Source organism: Eschscholzia californica, unplaced genomic scaffold (genome assembly GCF_041429995.1).
Source record: "Eschscholzia californica isolate CP2 unplaced genomic scaffold, dmEscCali1.0.p SCAF_3, whole genome shotgun sequence".
NCBI lineage: Eukaryota > Viridiplantae > Streptophyta > Magnoliopsida > Ranunculales > Papaveraceae > Eschscholzia > Eschscholzia californica.
This window is the reverse complement of record NW_028238420.1, coordinates 40,388,256-40,409,574: the sequence shown is the minus strand read 5'-3', so window position 1 is coordinate 40,409,574 and position 21,319 is coordinate 40,388,256. Positions and strand designations below refer to the sequence as shown.

Genomic DNA, 21,319 nt, shown 5'->3' with positions numbered 1-21,319 from the left:
GTTCATGGGGAGGCCTTTTAACAAAATTGGGGAGGCCCTATAAAATTTCCCTTGTTCTATTCTTTTTTCCTCTTTAAATTAGTAGACTTCAAACGAGTACGATAAAATTTGAAAACAGAATGTTAGTGGTTTTCTCTCCGTACGATCAAAGTTTTTTTTCGTTCGGAGTGAGAATATAGTGAATTTTAGCTATGTCTTGTAACTTGTTTTGTAGCTTCTCAAAGGCAAGAACGAAAAACTTATGTTGTTCCTTTTGTTCTAATGTTAGTTATGGGTCTTGAAATAGAGTAATAGACCCTTTAAAGTTTTAACATAAGTCTCTCTCTCTCCCCATCGAAAAAAGAGGACGGGAAATTTCCTTCTCTTTTGATGAAGGCAGCGGTTTGCCTTTGTCACGGTTTTAACACTTAAATTGGTCCAAGTCAAAGGACGAAATCAAGAATGTCGGGGTGGTGTAATACTAGTACTAATGTACTATTGCTATTGGCAAAAGTTTAGACGCCCCGAAAATGGTGCCGCAGCATGGTATATTCATGGAGTGGAAAATGGGCATACCGCGTCAACACTTTGTCAACATTTGGAGCCATGTAGTACCGATGATTGGCAAACCCGTCTCACTAGACCAAAGTGAAGATATGAGATGGTACATCTTTCTTCTCCACCTTATTTTTGACGAACAAGAACTAAGTAAACCAAGAGAAAATTAGTTATATAAAAAAGTAAAACGATACAAACATACAAGGGAAATTCATATGCTTGTAAGAGAGAGAAGTTATAAATACAACTGATCAAGAGAACTTTTCAAAGCTGAGTAAACTGCATGCCAACCTTGTTGTGTAGGATGAACCTGATCCCAGAAGAAGGCATCAAATGGTTTATCACAAACACTATATTTCTTCACTCCATTCTCATCAACACTCCCGCACTTGTATTCACTGCTTATACCCACACAACATGGTTTCAACGGGTTCTCGAATTTCAAATTACCTGTCCAATTACAACACCAAATCAACCGTTATTCTTCGCGGTGTTTCTTTTGTTAGGTTAATCCCACATTAGTTGTGGAAGGGGCAAGGGGTGTGTTAATAAGTGTGGGAGAAGCCTTACCTCTTGAGCTAGCTTTTGGGGTGAGAGAGGCCCAATACCACCCAATACTGGTATCAGAGCCCAGTAATAACAAGTCTCAGCCCAATAACTATGATGTTAAGAGCCAATGTGTGAGGGGGAGATTGTTAGGTTAATCCCACATTGGTGGAAGAAGCAGGGGGTGTGTTGATAAGTGTGAGAGAAGTCTTACGTCTTGAGCTAGCTTTTGGGGTGAGAGAGGCCCAAGACCACCCAACATCTTTTTCTCCAAGTGAGGTCTAAACATTTTACTCGAGTTCCAAATTGACTCGAGTCAGATTTCAAACTGTTTGCTTTTGTCTGACTCGTAAGCCTAACTCATTCGCGTGGTTAATTAGGGACAATTTTGACTCCATGCCTGTTGATAAGTGTGGGAGAAGTCTTACGTCTTGAGCTAGCTTTTGGGGTGAGAGAGGCCCAAGACCACCCAACATCTTTTTCTCCAAGTGAGGTCTAAACATTTTACTCGAGTCAGATTTCAAACTGTTTGCTTTTGTCTGACTCGTAAGCCTAACTCATTCGCGTGGTTAATTAGGGACAATTTTGAGTCCATGCCAATAAGACGATTCAGATTCAAACAAACTCTACAAATTCTGAAGTTACCTGAGGGGAGAAATGGGTCTCGTTTGTTAAAGACAGACATGAAAGCATTGAAGAGATCAACAATCATAAATGGAGAATCCTCTGTTTTGTTGTTAAGTTTCTGAACCATTTTCTGCAGCAACAAGTTGTGGAATCCAACAGCAGTGTTTGTGGTTTTGTTGCATTTCTGGAAAGAAGAAGTTGCAGTATTTACTGGAAGGCATCCTATTGGGGGCAAAGTTGAAACAGCTATCTTCTTTACTCCCATGCTATGAATTTCTCTTACATTTATTCTTAGTTGATTTATTACTCTTGTTATGAATGCAGGCAGACCCTGAGAAGAAAAAGGAAGAAAACATTCAACAATCAATTAACGTACTTCGACATATTCATTGAAGAACAGACCACTCCGGCGAAGGTCTCCCTTCGCCGGAGTAATTTTAGAGAGAGAGAGAGAGGAAGAGAGAAAAAAAAAAATATTTTTTTTTTAGTTTGAAGGTCGCCGGCCGGCGACCTCTGCCGGAGATGGTGATGAGGTGGCGTAACAGATGATGTGGTGTGAGTTGGCAGAGAGAGAAAACATGATGGAGGAGAGAGAGTGACGGTGTTATAACGGAAGGGGGCCATATGGGTATTTTTCGTAAAGTAGGGGGCCAGGCGGGAAGCTGGTCACAAAGTAGGGGGCCAGGCGGGAAGCTGGTCACAAAGTAGGGGGCCAGGCGGGAAGCTGGTCACAAAGTAGGGGGCCATTAGGGAAATAACCCAAAAGAAAATGTGCATAGTTTGATACCTCTGAACTGCCATTCTTGACATTGTAAGTACTATAGTCATTGCCAGCAAGGGAGATATAAGCAATGGAGGTACCGAGGTCCTGTTTTGTGTAAACTCCATCAGTCAATAGCTGTTTCAAGAACTTGATTTGGGTAGTCATGTTCGGTTCTGGAACCAATGTATCAAATACACCGGTTCCTCCGAACGCAAAGTTCATCCCGTACCCGATACGGTTCTTCCCATATTCCCTCCATCTGTATGGCAATGGTGACTTGATTCCCACATATGATGCTGTTCATAGAACCATTGTGACTTTTTAATTGAGTCATTGACTTCATTTGTTATGGAGAAAGCAATAGATATATCATGAAATATGAAACAAATCCATCTTGGTTGAGTTTAGGAAGACAAGGAATGCTTTCAGCTTTCTCAAAAGCAAGTGAGAACATAAAAAAGAATGACGACATAGTGAGAAAAAAGAAAGAGGATCCAATCAAAACAAGCATAGTATGGACAAAATAATGCTCATCAAGTAAAGTAGAAAAGAGTCCAATAATTATGCGTGTTTTTACTCTTAGCACCTCCATTTTCTATAAACTTACTAGATAGCCATCCCAAATAAATTAGAATTCGATCCCTATGAGGCTTGGGGGGCTTTACTAGAAGTCTACAACATGTACAAATGAAAATTTAGAAGTAAACAATGTACCCTGAAAATCACTTTAAGTCGAGGCGGTCACATGTATATCTCATCGGATTTCGGGAGTAAATGCACTACCAACTATCGAAGTAGTTGTTGGCGCAAGACTCATCACTATCTACCTTACTACCTTACCACCTCTAATTAGAAAGAAGAAGAGAAATATAGTTTCAAGAGTAATCTCGTAATTTCAGTCTTTTGTCCTATTATTCTCGCAGTGTGAGTATATTTCTATATGAAAAAAATGTGATCGGCTGACTAAAAATAATGTTAGGTTGCACAAAGTCATTGTCAATTAATTTTGAGTAGGACACTTTGACAAAATCTAAAAGTATTTTTTCATTTTCCAAAACTACATCCACCAATAAGGACTACTCTCACTAACTTTTATATGTCACCTTTAGCAAAAAGAGAGAAAAGAAGGGAAACAAAGAAGAAAGAGACATGATAATTGATAAACTTACCGAGGTAATCGGGGAAGACACGGCCGTCGGAGAAACGACCAGAAGATTTACCAGGAAAAGTGACACCATAGGGGACCTTCCAAGAGTTAGCCATGGCTTTCTGACTATTTCCTGTATCAGCATATGAATCTCCAAATACAAACAGCTTTGACAGTCTTCCGTCGTGGTGGTCATTGTTAGACAAGTGGAGGTGGCGGTGGTGGTGGTGGTGGTGGTCAGATGATGAACCAGCAGCTACTTGAACTACATGAGCTCCTGAAATTCAAAATTCAAAAAAATGCATCATTATAACAAAAACCCATCAAGGAATTACATAAAAACAAACATAAAATCATCATCTAAAAGTAATTCAACCTGTGAGAAGAGCAGTGAAGAAGAAGAGTATAATTGATGATGAAGAACAGAAAATGAGCTTCCTCTTTAGTTCACCCTCCATTATGACAGACTGCCCAGCTAGCTAGATATTTCCTAGTAGAGAAGGAAGCAAATTAGGAGAGAAAGAGAGAGAATGGGGTGGGAGTGGGTGCCTTTCACTAGTTAAAGGAAGAGAGAGAGAGAGAGAGATGGGAGAAAGGAAAAGGAGATTCCAGTTTGTACTAAAGGCTATAGTGGTTACCTCTTTTTGTCATTAGAAAGTTTACCCTCTCCCTCTCTCAAGAGAGCCCTCTCTGAGAAAAAGATATGAAAATTTTGCAATCTCCCATAGGCCACAGTCACTTTTGTCACATGTGATGATTCATTTTACTAACTTTTAAGGGTGTCTTGTTGATAACACCACCGACGGATTAGACATACCGAGCAAGTGCGCTGGTGAGAGTCTAAAGGATTTTGCCTCAAAATTCATTTGGTTCTAATTGGTGTTAAATTGGAAATAACTCCATTTAAATTTTATCAACAATTTGATGATGGATAATTAAGATATAGAAGACCAAACCAAGACAATCATCTCTCTCTCTCTCTCAAATGGATCGGATGTATCTATGAAAAGGCCTCATGATCAAATATTTGAATCTTTTATTGAACCCAATTCAAATCAGTATTACAGTTTTGGTAGATGTGATTCGAAATGCCATTTAGACTGAAACCACATTGACTTCAAATCTCCAATAAGCCTCCCAAGATTATATATACTATCACTCCATGTGTGTTTTTTTTTCTTGTTGAACTCCATCACTCCATGTTAAAGATCCAAAACTAAACTCCAATTGCTATTCTTGTAAGCCTTAAAATGAACCTCAAAAGACATATTTTCTCCTGTTTTGTTGATGTTAAATTTATGTTGTACTTTCGTGCGACAAATACATATAAAGTCTCTTTGCAACGTCTTAGATATTATGTACGTGAAAAAAATAAGTGTATGCGGATAAAAATAGAACTAGACCTGAATAAAAAGCAATCTTGAGTGTGATCGATAAAAAAGATAATTTATACATAATTTCTCATAAAACGCCTTTTAAAATTGTGTAACATAAGTGAGGTCTGAAGATATAAGTGTAACCAGACTACGAATGAAAATATATGCAAATGTATACAAAATTTTCTTAAGAGGCCCTTTCAAAATTGTGATGCGCCAAGTTACCAGTTACCACACCACCTAGGCATCTATCATGGCCATGACCCATGGCTAAAAAAAACAAAGGACAATTATACGCCACATTCATCTGTCTCTCTCTCCTACAAACGAAACCCTAGAATCTCTAATGGAAAATATCTTCTCTCGTAATTCTCAATTCCGATCTTTGTTTGATCATTAGGGTTTAATCTTCTATGTGATTAGCTGAAACCAAAATTATGTATAGCAATTTCAAGGAGCAAGCAATAGAATTCGTAAAACATGCTGTTCAAGAAGATAATTCAGGGAACTACGCTAAAGCTTTTCCCCTTTACATGAATGCTTTGGAGTATTTCAAAACCCATTTGAAGTACGAAAAAAACCCTAAAATTAAAGAAGCTATTACTCAGAAATTCACAGAGTATTTAAGACGAGCTGAGGAGATTCGAGCTGTTTTAGATGATGGAGGAGGACCTGGTCCTGCTTCTAATGGAGATTCAGCTATAGCTACAAAACCAAAGACAAAACCAAAAGATGGGGAAGATAAAGAAGGAGATGATCCTGAAAAGTCAAAATTGAGGGCTGGACTTAATTCAGCTATTATAAGAGAGAAACCAAATGTGAAATGGAATGATGTTGCTGGACTTGAAAGTGCCAAACAAGCTTTACAAGAAGCAGTTATCTTACCAGTCAAGTTCCCACAGTTTTTTACTGGTTAGTGTTCTTCATTCATTAATCCCATTTAGGTTTTGCCAATGATTTGTTCCCCTACTTGTTTTTAGATTTCTCTTATAGAAATGTTTAGTTCTAAATAGTAATGGGTACTCTTTAACTTCATTTAATTAGTACTAAATTTGGTTAATTTGTTGCAATTAATGCCCGAACGACGCTCATTACAAACGCAATTGTGGTAGGAGTAACTTGTTTTGCTAGTAACCTTGCTTGAGAAGTAATCAGCCATTAACACTAAATTTATAGATTTTATTTTCAAATCGAGTGGGAGGCGGAATTGGTAAACCACAATCACACCATGACTCATTATAGTTACTCAATGAATATATCCTGCTCAGAGAAGGATTAGAGCAATGGAAAAGCCTGAAACTACTACAAGGGGAAACGAAACTTGGAGCCTAATCCCAGCGGCCGTCTTTTGGATCAGTTATTGGAAAAAAGAAATAAGGGATATTTAAGGAGAAGGATTGTTGCACAGAAGACACAATCCGGGCAGTTAAGGGATTACTGTTTCACTGGAGCAGAATTCGAAGTTGGATGAAACTCAAAAGTTTCCAAGATTTTGTGTTTTTTTTTTTTTTGGAAAACTTGTATACCGAATTGGCAACTGTTTTCCTATCTTCTCTTTTTATTGCATAAGTGATAATGTGGGATTCCCTTGGCTTGGTAACTGACTGTTGAATAATTGCCAGAGCACTATATAACTGTCCTGATAGAGACTACCCAAAACGGATACTTAGTCAACAAGGAAGGCACGGATTCATTGTTGTATACTTCCACTCGGGGCTGTTAGCCATTTTGTTACTTCTAACTTGAATCGAACGTCTTCCCTAGATTTTACTCTCTCTTGTGAAGCTCTTATTGCGACATTGTAATTTTCTTTTTCTCAGGCCTGCAGATGCCTAATCTGCATAAAATCCTAAACCCATGGCTCTAGGATCTTGTAATGATCTCATTTCATTAATATTAGTTCAATTTTTTTTATAAAATGTATTTTCTTTGAATGAATTCTGAAGCTTCAATTCCAAATTATAAGAACATTGATATATGGGATTGTCGAAAAGTAGAAATCTGTTCTATCACATGTGTTTCAAACAACTGAACACAATTTTTATTGTGAGACTTTTAGCATCATCTTGGTTGATATTGTTTATAAATAACTGAAATACATATTATATTGGCACCCAGTTCATTCCGTTCATTTGTTTGACATTGTTCACTTGAATGAGTTTTTCCCTCATAGGCAAAAGGCGACCATGGAGGGCATTCCTTTTGTATGGGCCACCTGGAACTGGAAAATCATACTTAGCAAAGGCCGTTGCAACAGAAGCAGATTCAACCTTTTTCAGGCAATTATATTCATCATTCCTTCATACACTATTGTTTGTTTTTTTGAGAAAACGTGTGCATCAAACCTCCATGAGCCCAATTAGACGATTAGTGATTAATTGCGTATTTTGAGTTCTGACGGATTTGTTATTGAAATTGCACTTCAGTTAACAAGTTTCCGTGCATATACAGTTTTAATACATAATCAATACATAGTGGAGTTTCTATAAAATGTTGTAATATTTGGGTTGTCTATCTTTTCCAGTCAAGGTTGTCATATACATGTATGAAACAGGTCAACAAATTGATGAGTCACATATTCTATTTTTGCAGTATTTCTTCATCAGATCTGGTTTCAAAGTGGATGGGTGAAAGTGAGAAGCTTGTTTCGAACCTTTTCCAAATGGCTCGTGAAAGTGAACCTTCTATAATATTCATTGATGAAATAGATTCTTTATGTGGCCAGCGTGGCGAAGGAAATGAAAGTGAAGCTTCCCGAAGGATCAAAACGGAACTTCTTGTACAGATGCAGGCAAGTTATATTTCTAAATTCGGTTTCCAGATCCTATCAAGGATATTTTGATTCTTCAGTGCCAAATGTTAAGGCTTGACCTTTTGCCTCTAACATTTCAGGGCGTGGGAAACAATGATCAGAAAGTTCTTGTCCTTGCTGCAACAAATACTCCCTATTCTCTAGATCAGGTAAAGAAAATCTACAAGTACGTGCTCAAGGTTTCTGTTTGTTTGTCTAGGTTAGGAGACAAACTAGGTACTTCTGTTGCTAATAGAATGATTAATAGGCCATCCGGCGGCGATTTGACAAGCGGATTTACATTCCTCTACCCGATGCTAAGGCTAGACAACAGATATTCAAGGTAATAAATCTTGTTTGCATAAATCCATTATCTTAATTTTTTTCTAATTCTAGCACTTTCCCTTGTTTGGCCTGATTTATTTTTAAAACTTCGAATGGAACACATTAAAAAAGTAATAATTACATGTGGTAACCAATAGATTTACGTGAGCCTAGGTGAAAGAAAACGAGCTACACCAATAGATATCATAAAGCTCCTCTACAAAAACAAAAGTTTCATAGTTTCTACGACTCTATCAATGCTCCCTTGTTGGGTCATATTCTCTATAGCAATTTTTTCTTCTTTTATACAACAAATCTTAGTTTCTGTTGATTTGAGGTAATAGGGTATGATGGCTTTGAGCAGGTGCATCTGGGAGATACACCTCATAACTTGACAGAAAGCGACTTTGAGCACTTGGGTAATAAAACAGAGGGGTTCTCGGGTTCTGATATTTCTGTCTGTGTAAGTGGTTCACATTCTTCCTTCATATTCATTTCAATATTTTTGCCAATTTCTGTGTTCTTTTTCTACTTGTAACTGATTGAGAGAATGAGAGTAGTAGCTACTTTGGGCTTGTCTTATTTATTTATATATTCTGAGTGTTTTCCCCTCATTCTGACGAGCAGGTGAAAGACGTTCTCTTTGAACCAGTTCGAAAAACTCAAGATGCGATGTTCTTTGTTAAGACTGCTAATGACATGTGGATGCCATGTGGACCGAAGCAACGAGGAGCTGTTCAGACAACTATGCAAGAGCTTGCTACAAAAGGACTTGCCGCACAGGTATAGCCTTGGAAGGATTTATCGAATCAAAATTCCTTCGGATGTTGCAGATAGTAACCCAAAAACGCATCCCTAAAGCCTACTACAAATAACTAATCTTAAGATCTTTTATCAAATCCGATACTAACCTACTTCGGTTCTAGAGATATTAAAATGCTATATGATTCCAACAAACAACTGCACAACATTGAACCATGTAGGCTAGCTTAGTTGTGGGAGAAATACCTGAAGGCCTTGTACTCATCCTGATCACCTAAATCCTAGAGAGCCCATGATCTCCCATAGCCCCAATGACCTTTACACTGTTAAATTTTTTTTAGAAATGATGCACTTCTCAGTGCTAATTACTAGTTAATTCTTTGTGTGTAGATCCTTCCACCACCGATCATGAGAACAGATTTTGATAAAGTACTTGCAAGACAAAGGCCAACAGTGAGCAAATCTGACCTCAACGTGCACGAAAGATTTACGAAAGAGTTTGGAGAGGAAGGCTGATACAATGAAAACGGTACCCGAAGTCGAGACTCGAGCGATTCCAAGAAGAGATAGGTCTATGTATTCTAGCTATCATTATGGGATTGAATGAAGCATGCATCACACATCTTTGTGGGCAGCTTCTTCAAATGTGACATATACATGTACGGGGAAAAGAGAAGTTGTAATTGAATTTGATAGTTTTTCTTATTTGGGATTAGATTTCCTCCAAATCAGGAAGGCACAATCTAGGTCTTACTGTAATCTGTTCTGTCCTGTTACTGTAATCTGTTTTTTTTTTGTTGAAACGTTACTGTAATCTGTTCTGTCCAAATCAGGAAGGCACAATCTAGGTCTTACTGTAATCTGTTCTGTCCTGGCAGAGTTGTAAACACTACAATTTGTTCAAGGGGGCGTTTTGTACAAGTATTAAATAAATATTAATTGCTCTTTCATTATCTAGTTTTTGTTGATGAACGTTTTAATCCTTCATTATCTAGTATTAGTAGTATATGCTGTAAATGGCAATATTGTGTATGACCCCCCATGTGCCCAGAGTTCCAGTTGCAACAACTTGATTTGGCTTCGGCTTTGGCTTCCCAAACTATGATTTTGGTAGTTAAATGTGACTGTCAAAAAATTTCTTTAGCCATTCTTCTCTAGACCCCCTCATAAATTTAGGTGGCCAATACGCGGACAACCGTTTTTCTTATATGGACAACTATCTTATGTGGACAACGCAAAAAAATTAAATTTTTATATGGACATCAGTTTCTAAGGGGACAACTCTCTATTATTTTTCACTCAATCCTCTTAGAATCAAATGTATTATTTTTTATGACCTCCCTCTTTCTCCATAAACCCTAGGTTAGTTAGTCTTCATCTCTTCTATTACTTGTTCTTCGTCATCACCCAAATTTCTAGAGAGAGAAATTCCTTGGAGAAGCATTGGTGGTTATGGCATCAAACAAAGGCAAGGGAGTTGTTGTAGAATCTTCCCAAAGACAAAGGTTAGAACCCTAAAACTCTAAAACCAACCATGAAGAAGAAGATGGTACTGATGGGAGAGAAAATCAGAGAAGATGTGGAAGAAGAAGATGAATCTGTTGGTTCCGACTCTGAAAACGATGGTGAAGATGAAGATGAATCTGGTAATTGGGGTTGTGCAAATATATGACATAACAGAATTACTTGCGATGAAAATCTGGCATAATCAGAAAACTTGCCAGATTTCGTCGCAACTTAGCTTCTGTTATGCAATATTTTCGTCGATTTTCTGCGAAAATATGGCATAACAGAAGCTAAGTTGCTACGAAAATCTGGAAAATTGTCCGATTTTGCCAGATTTTCGTCGCAAGTTATGTTCTGTTTTACCTCATCAATTTCATTAATGCCTATTATAGAAACGTCCGGAAAAACTTCTTCATGTGCAGATTGAGGGATTTTGTCTTCTTCATCCATCTAGGGTTTGATAAAAAAATGGTAGAAACTACAATTTACTTTTAGTAGAAGTGAAGAAAGAAGAATAAGACTAAGAAGAGATTTTGTCTTCTTCATCCATCTAGGGTTTGATAAAAAAATGGTAGAAACTACAGTTTACTTTTAGTAGAAGTGAAGAAAGAAGAATAAGACTAAGAAGAAGGAAGAAGATGAAGAAGAAGACAGTTTAGGTTTTCAATCTTTAATTATTATTTTTGTTAGTAGTCCACAAGTTACTAATTATTAGTATTTAAGACTTTACGGAGTTGTCCCCTTATTAAATCAAAGTCAACTAAGTCAAGCATAGTTGACTAGCATCGGGCCCGAAAATAGTTGTCCATATAAGAAAAACGGTTATCCACGTATTGGCCACCTAAATTTACTACCGAAGTTTTGACCTCAAAGTTTGGGCGTCAAATTAGGAGAGTGGAAAATTAGGGCAATAATTAGTTGTGTAGGAGAGTGGAAAATTAGGGCAATAATTAGTTCACTACTAGTGAAGTAGTGAGTAGTACTATTACCTAGGAGCAGTAAGAAAGAGAAAGAAGGTGGAGTAGAAGAGAAGATGGGAAAGCGCGGGAAGAAGCAACAGCAGCAGCAAAGGGGGGGTCGTAGGGAGTATTACGGCTCAGATGCAGAAGAAGAACGAAATGAGGTCATTCTTCCTCCTTCCGACGACGATGATGAATCAGATGATAATCAACAACAAAAAACCGACGACGATGATGAACATAATGAACAAGATCACTCTATTACTAGCTGTACTGATATTCCTTCCAAGTTCTCTCTCTACCAAGAATCCGTCCAGGTAATAACAATAATCCCTTCATCAAACCAATCTACCCCTCTCTCTCTCTCTCTCTCTCTCTCTCTCTCTCTCTCTCTCAAACTTTATACTCATTTGATCGTTTCATATTGTTGGTAGTCTCCAAAGGGGGATATAAGCTATCTGCAGAAGTTTTTCTTGATGTATGTCGGCGGCAGAATGCCCCTCCATCTCCAAGAAGATTTCTGTGGTACTGCTCTTCTCAGGTACCCTCTCTCTCTCTCTCTCCTTCCCCTTTAGATTATCCTGTAACTTGGTTTGATATGAAATAGGTTGTTGATTAATTTCCATCCAGAATGGTCTTGTTTGCCACTAGATATATAACCCTAATGGCCTACAAACTTAGTTGAATAATAAGAAACCCTTTTTCTTGAAAAAATTTCAGTACAGAATGGCTTCGTAGTGACTCAAGAAGAACTGCAGTCGGAGTGGATTTCGACCTCGAATCACTTACTTGGAGCTTGGAGAACAACATTAATAAGATTGGAGCTGATGGGTATTCAAGAATATCCTTGTTTCATGGGAATGTCTTGAAACCTAAGGAAGCCAAGCTTGTCAAATGCAAACTCGAAGATGTCATTAAGAACATGACATTGGTAGATTCTGAAGTCATCGAGAAACCTGAAGCTACCAAAATTGATGAAGAGGAGTTTGAGGAGGAGGAAATTTCATTGCCTCCAAGAGACATTGTGTGTGCATTTAATTATAGTTGTTGTTGCCTTCAGAAGCGAGCTGAGCTTGTACTTTATTTCAAGTACGTTCTAGCAACCTTGTCTATTAAAGGTGGGATATTTGTAATGGATGTATATGGAGGTACATCTTCAGAACACGGGCTTCGTCTTCAGAGAAGGTTCCCTAATTTCACGGTAATTCACTATTGATATCAGAATATATGCTAGATTGCCAGCTATAATATTAAACATACTCTCGTTCTTCTGTTTTTTTCTGGTTTTACTGCTATCATGAGAAAAAACCAAGTTATATTTTATTCGCAAGTATGAACCTCAGAGGTATATAAAGTGTATGATTTGCTTCACTGATGAAGCAGGATAAGTCATGGAAGCACGGATTCCTCTGTGCAGCATATTGGATAGCGGTTATAGATCATTTTTGTACCTTACATGAATTTAAATGCTAACAAGAGTGGTTTCGAATCTCTCGTGGACTAAGCAAAAGCATTTAACACTATCTAAATCTTATAGAGATTTTACTGTCAGTTGGGAGGTGTTTTTAGCAACATTATAGCATCCTATCTTCTTTTTATTGTAATATTTTTTGTCCTTTTTATACCGTTTTTCATATGAAGGATCTTTTTTTTTCTTCAAAAGACACCCTTATACTTGTTCTGGAACCGAGTTGGCCGATTGTCCGTTGTATCAAAAGGATGAGTGAAAAGCATTTCATTAACCTTTAATCATAAAATGTTTAGTATATGTAGTGATGGATCGTGCATTAGGTTGTTTAGATTGCAATTTATCTTCCTTTTTAGTTTTTGATATGCTATATTGGTTCGGTATTACTTTTCTTTGTACTCGATAAGACTGTAGAATTAAGTAACAAATCAAATATGTTGTACTTTTATTTCATCATATCGGATGAACATCATATTATTTCCGTTTCCTATAACTATCGCTATATATAAAACTGCAGTATACTTGGGAGCAAGCTGAGTTTGACATTCTCCATCGTACGACAAGGATAAGCCTTCACTATGATCTCCGAAATAAGCAAAAGAAAATCCGCCATGCATTTTCGTACAGCTGGAGACTGTAAGTGTTCTTTGTTTACAAATGCTGTGTGTATACTTGCTAACTATCCGACCAAGATTCACAAATGATGTGCAAATGGTTGGATGGAATATCGACCGATAGTATTTCTGCAAATTCATAACTTATTTCCCTAACTTTCACCAGTCATAGAATAAGGTTTTTCAACATAGCAAGCACTCGTTGTTCTTGTTTTTCTGACAACAGGCTATGCCGCTTGAGCAAGTGCCCGGACCAAATTCTCTGTTAACACTTTCTCCTGTTTATTGGAATTTGACTGGAGTTTCATTTGTTCATCCTCCTGATTTCATTGTTGAATGTGTTTAGAGAAGACGAGTCGATACTCATAAGTTGGAGTTGTTTCTTTGTGCAGGTGGTCATTGCCTGAAATCAAGGATTGTTTAGAAGAAGCTGGATTCCAATCTGTCCATTTCTGGATCAGGCAGATGCCAGATACTAGGCAAGTGAGGAAGTCTGAAGGTTTTGGTGTTGGACGAGATGTTAAGTACGAGGAAGTCACAAGTTTTGAGCAACAAGATGCATGGAATGCCTATATAGTTGGTGTTGCTAGTCGAGGTAGCAATTCCACTTTGTGAGGAACAGAAGAAAACATTGTACCTACGAGGTTAAACTCTGGTACATTTAAGAGTCCTGTGGAAGGGATTATTTCATCTGCTACATTTTTCCATTTTGTGCTCCTTTGATGTGTTCTCATGAATTGATATGCAATTTTCTAGTTTCTCTATTACTTGCAACCGGGTTTAACTACTTTGAAATTTTGAATAATGCTTTTGTGTACATAAAATTTTCCCACCGTTCTATTGTGCTCCAATCGTATGTCTTAACCCTGAAAGTATTATGTGGTTGGCAGTCGGTAAATCCATTTTTTTCATCTTTTTGTGCACATTACAAGGAGGTTCTATCTAGCACAAGCGAATGTAAATTTATATCAGAGCTTGGTCAGGCATAAAATTAGGGCAAAAATATACTTCTCTTAGATTTCCTTACAAACAGACAACTACGCACGACGAGTAAACAAACAAAATAAAGGAAGAAAATAACAGCTCTACAAGCTGACCTCCTTATTGGCAGGAGAAATAATAGAGATGCTAAATGTGAATTAGACCCATAGGTGATTAGGTTACAATAGCTGAGACCAAACCCTTTCTTAAATATATTAATTCAAAGAAGCAAGATAGTTTTAAAGGATTATCATCAATTTCTCTTTATCACGAGAATTGCTGATTGATCAATACAATTCTCATCAGAACAATATTCTCCGAATACTCCATTAATGGCTCTCTGATGCTTTACTGGAAGATTTCGATGAAGGAAATAAGGACTCCTTCAGGTGTCTGTTTTTAAAAGGTTGGTCTTGGACGGTTTCTGCTAAATTTGGGTGGATTCATTTTTGCAACGTCGACAACTATCATCCATCCATTAATGATCTGCAAGCAAAAAAAAAGACAGTATTGAGTATGGACTTTCTAGATCTAACAGAAACAGTGAACAAATCTAGGGGTCTCTACCTTGCCGTTCATCTCCTTGAGAGCCGAAGCTGCAGCTTCCTCTGTGGTGTACTCGATAAATGCATATCCTTTCGACCTCTTAGAGATCTTGTCCATTATAATCTTGACTGTTTAGAAAATACAGGGAAGATTCAGCCATTTATCTCACAAGTTGTGGAAAATATATATACATAATTTATAATTGAACTCAGAATGAAAATGATAGTGAATCAGATCGGCAAAGAAACATACCTTCCACGAGCTCACCAAAGCCTTCAAATGCTGCACGTAATGTTTTCTCCGATGTATAAAAGGAGAGACCTGCCCAAAGAATGCATCAACATTGTCAATGGGTTAAATTTATCTGTTCTCAAGAATGTTGAAAGAATTTCCGGTTTATGATCAGCTTAACATTCTTGCATGTTCATAATATCCCCTTTAACCGGTTCTATTAGGGCCAATTTTAGGGTTTTAGAGAATTGCAATCTCCTCCTTCAACCTCGTACCAAGATATCTTAAACTAGGATAAGCCTTCACTATAATCTCCGAAATAAGCAATCTCCTCCTTCAACCTCGTACCAAGATATCTTAAACTACTAAAGAATTGAATGATCATATAAAGATACAGCATCAGATTATTTATCTCATTACGTACTATACTGCCATCTAAAGAATAACCAAACTCTAGCTTGACAATGGAGAAATAATATGTTCGAGTATAAGTCTTACCAGTTATAAAGAGCCTCTTTGTTTTAATATTTGGTGTTTCGTTTGTACTTGATGAATCATCTGAGTTCCCATCACCTGTATAATACATAACGATTAAAGAATTTCGCTACCTCGGTTATCTTAAAGAGATTCGCTAAACCTTTAAACAATCAGTAGAACTTGCAAACTGTATAGAGTTATATAGAAACCTGCACGTAGATTTCTCTTACTTATTTACACATCATACCTCTGTAATCCTTATTTTCTGATGCAAAATTTTTATCCGATTGAACAGACATAACGCCAGGCACACCTGCAGCATGCGAAAGTCAATATACTCGTAATAACATACAACAATTTTATTGTGCTGGAATTCTGTGGAAACTCAATCACCCGGGCCCGTATATTATGCTGCTAACAATCAAATAGGAAACTCGTTTTTTCATGTACATCTCAGGTGGGGGCAGTAACTCGACAAGAGCCTTGAGTCAATACTCGGGCCGAGGTCCAGGCATAGGATTCTGTTACAATATACTATTCCGACAATAAAAGTAAGACATCATAAACTACAAGACTTGACGATACTAACCAGTGAGTTCACGGGCACACTCGTCGTCAAGTTCACAACAGAACCCAAAATCGTCTCTCCAAGAAATGTGATATATACACATTTGGGCATCCTTCTCACTGCACGAAACAAAACGGCGCATTGGTTTTAAAGTTGGGAAAGGCGCGGCAAACTGAAGTAAAAGATGCTTAAAAGATGAAGCTTACTTTCCCAAAACCTTAGTTAGTATTAGAGCATAGTAGTCCACCATTTGTGCCTTTGTTACGACTTCAACAGCTGGTTTCTCCATCCTAACAAGCCAGTATTTAGAATTTCCCTCCGGAAATAAACGAGGAATTCCGCCATTTGACTGCAACCCATTATCTAAGTGACCATTTCCGAAACTGTAATCCTTCTCCACAGATTCGAAATTAGGGTCAGGCCTAACAGATACAACTTCAGGTAAACCTAAAAAGCCAAGGATAAAGAACAGAAAACTCCGCCCCATTAATAAATGAATCTTCATAATTATCCATAGCTAAATAAACAGATAGTTGAACATGAAAAAAACCCATTTTCGAATCACTCAAAGCAACAATTTTTGTTGTTCTTTTTCTGTTTTTGTTATCAGTGGGTATCCATTAATGTTCAAAACCCTAACTTGTTTTTAACAAGACAAGTAACTAGAATGAAGATTGATGAACTTACAGGCGAGTTGGCGGGAAGTCTCTTCATCAATGTCACAGCAAAACCCAAAATGGGTTTGCCAGGAAACATTGTAAATACACATTTGAGCTTCATCTTCACTGTAAAAACACATCACCCACAATCAGTAGACTGAGTCAGTACTCAGAGTTGCTAACAAGAATAGAAATGAGGAAGATAATAAGGTTCAAATTACTCTACAAACTCACCTTCCTAAAACCCTAGTAAGGGTTTTGACATAATAATCAACGAATTCTGATTTAGATTGAAGTTCTTGTACAGGTTTTTTTATCACCACAATCCAGTAATGTTGGGTAGAAGAAGAGGAATAAGGGAATGATGATGATGAAGAAGAAGAAGAAGGGAGGAAATCTAACGTTTTGGCTGAAGCATTTATAATTGCTCGTGTGTTTTTTGAAGAAGATAGGGAAGGAGTATTAGGGTTCCAACCAGAGGTGATTCTAAGAGCGTTTCTCTTATTTGAGTTGCTTAATTTGATGTTTATGGGTGGGAAAGTTGAAGCTTGAATTGAGATTTTTAATGGCTGAACTGCAATTACGTTGGTGTTCTTGACGACGGTGGTGATGGTGGTGGAGGAGGTAGGGCTGAAAATCTTCATGGCTATAAAACCTGCAAGGTTTATGCACAAAACCTGCAAGTCCAGTTTTTTACGTTGTAGATGAGGCTATTAAACTTTTATAGATCAGACAACACTCATAGACCTTAACTCCAATCAACACTAGTATCACACTAACTGTCTTAGATTTTTTTTTTGCTGACCAATACGTGGACAACCATTTTTCTTATATGGACAACTATTTTCGAGTCTGGTACGAGTCAAATATGCTTGACCTAGTTGACTTTGATTTAATAGGGGGACAACTCTATAAGGACTTAATAAAAATATAAAACCTAGTCAGTTCAAAAAACTAAACTAGGTCATTCTTCCTAAAGATAACACATGCCTTCAGCTACCCAACCCTTTCAATGTTCTTAACCTTTCCTTCCATGGTGGTTGAAATTGTGAAACCCACCTATCAATATTCAAACCATCACTCCAATATGTGTTGGACGAATTATCACACCAACCCAAAACCCTAACTAAGTTCTTGCGATCTTACAATCCAATTGTATTTTGCATTCTTCCATAAATTTCTTTTGTTCTTCATATGAAATATTGACTCTGTAAATATCAATTTGAAATTTAGTGCCATCTCTTAGATTTTCTCTATATACGCCAGGTTCCTCAATTTTAGCAACCAAATTTAATTAAGAGAATCCATTTGTTGCTGCCTTGATCGTGGAATGTATAAAAACCGATCCATATACTGAATTGCGTTAAAGAACAGGTTACTGTTCAGCAACATACTTCTCACTGGGCTTAACCGAACTCTTTGATGAAGTAAATCTGCCACCTCTGTCTTAAACATCACAGGTTATATACTCAATTCAAATGACTGAATGTGGAAGTAGCTTTGCATCTTTATGATTCTTAATATATAACTTCTAATATCAGGGCTTGCAAGGAACTTCTTCACTAGTAGTTTCCCTCTGAATTCTTCTAGATATTTTGAATAATTTTGGTGATAATCGGCCGGTGTGAATTAAAAATCGTAGGACTCTAGTTAAATATATTAAATTAATGTCCCCTAATAAATTTGTGGTCCACTTAAGATTTCTAATTTATTAGTTTGTCCATATAAAATTGTTGTCCACATAAAATTTTTGTTTGTCCATATATTGTCCACCTTTTTTTTTGTAGAAACTGTCTTAGATATTAACCTGTTCATTTTTGCACTTGGGGGTTTACTTTTTTTGTTGTTGTTGAAACTGTCTTAGATTTTTTTTTGTTGGAACTGTCTTGGATATTAAACTGTCTTAGATATTAACCTGTCATAGAAAGGCCAAAGCCAAATGTAATATAATACGAAGTTAAAAGAAACACTAAACGTACACTAGACCATTATAAGGACTAGTTCACAAAGTTAAAGAGAAAGATGCTCCAAGATTGAATGGGCCAGCATGTGGGCTTCAAAATTGGCTTCTCGCGGACAATGTTGAATGGTCCTTAAACGAGAAAACGCTAGCTCAGCCTTAGCGTCTGAAATCAACGGTCAGATCCTCCATGGTGTATCATCTTGATCGTCCAGTATGGCTGAAATCAACACTTGGCAGTCCCTTTCGTATATAATAGGGACTAACTCTAGTTCATTGCTTATCTCCAACGCCAATAGACAGGCTCTGGTTTCACACTCCAAGCTTGAGTTCGCTTCAATCCTTCTCACTTTCTGGTTGATCATCTCATTTCTATGGTTCCTCACTACCGTACGGCTGATCCTCTCGAAGTGAAAGCCCCATCAAAGTTTATTTTGAGCATGCCTTCTGGAGGAGGGATCCACTCTCTGACAGTAGTAGGGGGTTCTTCAACTTCAGATCTGTTCGAAAATCCTTTTGCTTTGCTATTAGCTTGATGTATGATGGAGGAGTAACATATCTGGTCTTGTCGAAAATGTTTTGCATTCCTATTTTTCCAGAAGAACCACATGAGGTACATCGAAAATACCACTTTTTTCTCATCCTTCCTGTTAGTAATAAGATCTCTGATATGCTCCACTGGATCAATGAATATGGTGAAGAATTATGTTTGAGCTGCTCTGAAGCATAGTTCTTGAAACTTGGAACAGGATCCGAAGAGATGATTAGTAGTTTCAGGAGCTTGGCCGCACAGTATACATGTAGGATCTACTGAGTTGCTCCCTCTGTGTATACTATCGATTAAAGGTAAACCCTGATTAACCAGTTTCCAGATAAATAATAAAACCTTTGGTTCAATACCTTTCATAAGCCAAAATTTAGACTACAGAAAATCTAAACCTCCTCTTTCAGTAGTGGTTTGTGGAGCAACTTGCCTATAATAAGATTTCGATGTGAATTTTCCTTTATCATGCGAGGTCCAAATCAATGTATCGACTTGTTGGTGGCTAGAGATGGGTATTTTGAGGATTTCCTTTGCCGACTCCTCCTCAAACAGATCATTAATAAGAGGTACGTTCCATTTAGAGTTACACATTAAATCTCTGACATATAAACGGTTGCTATTCCTTCCGATTCTCATAGTTGGCCTGAAATTTTGCAAAGTAGGTACCCAAGGGTCTGAGAGCAGATTAATATCTTCACCGTTACCCACTTGCTAGCAACAATGTTGTTTCAGAACTTCCCTAACCTTAAGAAATGAAGCCCAAATCGGTGATTCTTAATTACTGTCCAAAAGTCATCTAAGTTGTAATATTTAGGTTGTGTTTGATATCAGGGAAATAATTCTATGGAAATAAAAGAGTTCCATGGAAAGTCTTCCACGGAATTTATTCCGTGGAAATAAGAGTTCTTTCGTTTGATAGTCATTTATTATTCTGTGGAATTACGAACTCTGTTATTTGGTTGACAACTAACTTCTACGAATATAATATTCAATTAAGAGTTTCTAGTTACTCCTTATGTAGTCAAAATGTCATTTTTTCTTTTATGCTACCAAAATTACATTTTCGTCCTTATACTGTCTAAATTACATTTTTACCCTTATCTTTTCATAATTATACTTTTGCACCTATGTTGTAAAATTATTTTACTTTGTGTCATTTCAATGTGAAAGTGCAGACATGCCATTTTTACAAGATAAAGGTAAGAATGTCATTAAGACCACATAAAGGTAAAAATGTCACTTTGATTTACACGAGGGTAAAAATGTCATTTTAACATAAGGGTAAGATGTCAATTTGATATTATAAAAGGGTAAAAATGTAATTTTAGCTATATAAGTCAAAATGTCATTTTAACAACTTTGTAAACATGTCATTTGGTAAGAAGGGCAAAAATGTCATTTTCCCAATGTATAAATAAAAGTTTATTTTGCTAAATTTTATGGGTAAAATGTCATTTACAACATATATGGAGATAAATATTAGGTTTCAAGTGTCTGAATATATTAAAATATTTTTATTTTGATTTTTGACTTTCCACGGAAACTAATTCCTAGGGCGGAGCAAGGAATTAAAAGTGGGCTATTTCATGGAAATAGATTCCTTAGGGAATTAAAGCCATGGAATTATATTTCGTATCAAACGGTGGAAATACCTAATTCCACGAAAATTCTTTTATTTCCATGGAAATAGGAGATATCAAACACACCCTTAGCTTTCATAATCTGAACCCAAGTCGATTGAGGATTAGTGAGAAATCTCCAGGCTAGAGTAGCCACAAGAGATTCATTGACCAAGGCCAAGTCTCTGACACCTAGACCCCCTAATTCCTTAGATTTCCGAATAAGTTCCCACGGAAGAAAATGCATTTTGTGTTCGTCAGCCTCGTGGTTCCACCAAAAGTTTCTTTCCAGTCTCTCGAGTTGGTCAATAATA

At 37.1% G+C, this 21,319-nt stretch overlaps 4 protein-coding genes across 7 annotated transcripts; 2 read left to right on the top strand and 2 right to left on the bottom strand.

Moving 5' to 3' along the window:
• Positions 1 to 688: 688 nt before the first annotated feature.
• On the bottom strand, positions 689 to 4,477 carry LOC147550286 (GDSL esterase/lipase At5g03610-like). 3 transcript variants are annotated; one of them, XM_086670762.1, is made up of 6 exons: positions 4,259 to 4,477; positions 3,997 to 4,110; positions 3,643 to 3,897; positions 2,498 to 2,769; positions 1,729 to 2,041; positions 689 to 987 (listed from the first exon to the last, which is right to left on the bottom strand). In XM_086670762.1, the coding sequence occupies exons 2-6, from the start codon at positions 4,076 to 4,078 to the stop codon at positions 773 to 775; spliced, it is 1,137 nt and encodes a 378-aa protein (XP_086526888.1). In that variant the 5' UTR covers positions 4,079 to 4,110; positions 4,259 to 4,477; the 3' UTR covers positions 689 to 772. The 3 variants fall into 3 exon arrangements, with proteins under 3 accessions (XP_086526888.1, XP_086526889.1, XP_086526887.1); XM_086670763.1 differs by lacking the exon at positions 4,259 to 4,477 and having other exon boundaries at positions 689 to 1,483; positions 1,681 to 2,041; positions 3,997 to 4,182; XM_086670761.1 differs by lacking the exon at positions 4,259 to 4,477 and having other exon boundaries at positions 3,997 to 4,177.
• Positions 4,478 to 5,189: 712 nt separating this feature from the next.
• On the top strand, positions 5,190 to 9,806 carry LOC147550285 (protein SUPPRESSOR OF K(+) TRANSPORT GROWTH DEFECT 1-like). The gene is made up of 9 exons (XM_086666360.1): positions 5,190 to 5,908; positions 7,170 to 7,275; positions 7,589 to 7,787; positions 7,889 to 7,957; positions 8,056 to 8,130; positions 8,476 to 8,574; positions 8,739 to 8,894; positions 9,264 to 9,651; positions 9,752 to 9,806. The coding sequence occupies exons 1-8, from the start codon at positions 5,434 to 5,436 to the stop codon at positions 9,387 to 9,389; spliced, it is 1,305 nt and encodes a 434-aa protein (XP_086522486.1). The 5' UTR covers positions 5,190 to 5,433; the 3' UTR covers positions 9,390 to 9,651; positions 9,752 to 9,806.
• Positions 9,807 to 11,226: 1,420 nt separating this feature from the next.
• On the top strand, positions 11,227 to 14,258 carry LOC147550284 (S-adenosyl-L-methionine-dependent methyltransferases superfamily protein). Of its 2 annotated transcripts, none has more exons than XM_086666358.1 (6): positions 11,227 to 11,273; positions 11,311 to 11,655; positions 11,773 to 11,879; positions 12,059 to 12,539; positions 13,324 to 13,442; positions 13,813 to 14,258. In XM_086666358.1, exons 2-6 carry the CDS (start codon positions 11,413 to 11,415, stop codon positions 14,033 to 14,035), a joined length of 1,173 nt encoding a protein of 390 aa, XP_086522484.1. In that variant the 5' UTR covers positions 11,227 to 11,273; positions 11,311 to 11,412; the 3' UTR covers positions 14,036 to 14,258. The 2 variants fall into 2 exon arrangements, with proteins under 2 accessions (XP_086522484.1, XP_086522485.1); XM_086666359.1 differs by having other exon boundaries at positions 11,227 to 11,301; positions 11,360 to 11,655.
• A 332-nt stretch (positions 14,259 to 14,590) lies between these two features.
• LOC147550283 (RNA-binding (RRM/RBD/RNP motifs) family protein) lies at positions 14,591 to 17,681 on the bottom strand. The gene is made up of 9 exons (XM_086666357.1): positions 17,117 to 17,681; positions 16,911 to 17,008; positions 16,430 to 16,670; positions 16,245 to 16,342; positions 15,903 to 15,968; positions 15,677 to 15,751; positions 15,200 to 15,268; positions 14,969 to 15,075; positions 14,591 to 14,887 (listed from the first exon to the last, which is right to left on the bottom strand). Exons 1-9 carry the CDS (start codon positions 17,524 to 17,526, stop codon positions 14,801 to 14,803), a joined length of 1,251 nt encoding a protein of 416 aa, XP_086522483.1. The 5' UTR covers positions 17,527 to 17,681; the 3' UTR covers positions 14,591 to 14,800.
• Positions 17,682 to 21,319: the final 3,638 nt, after the last annotated feature.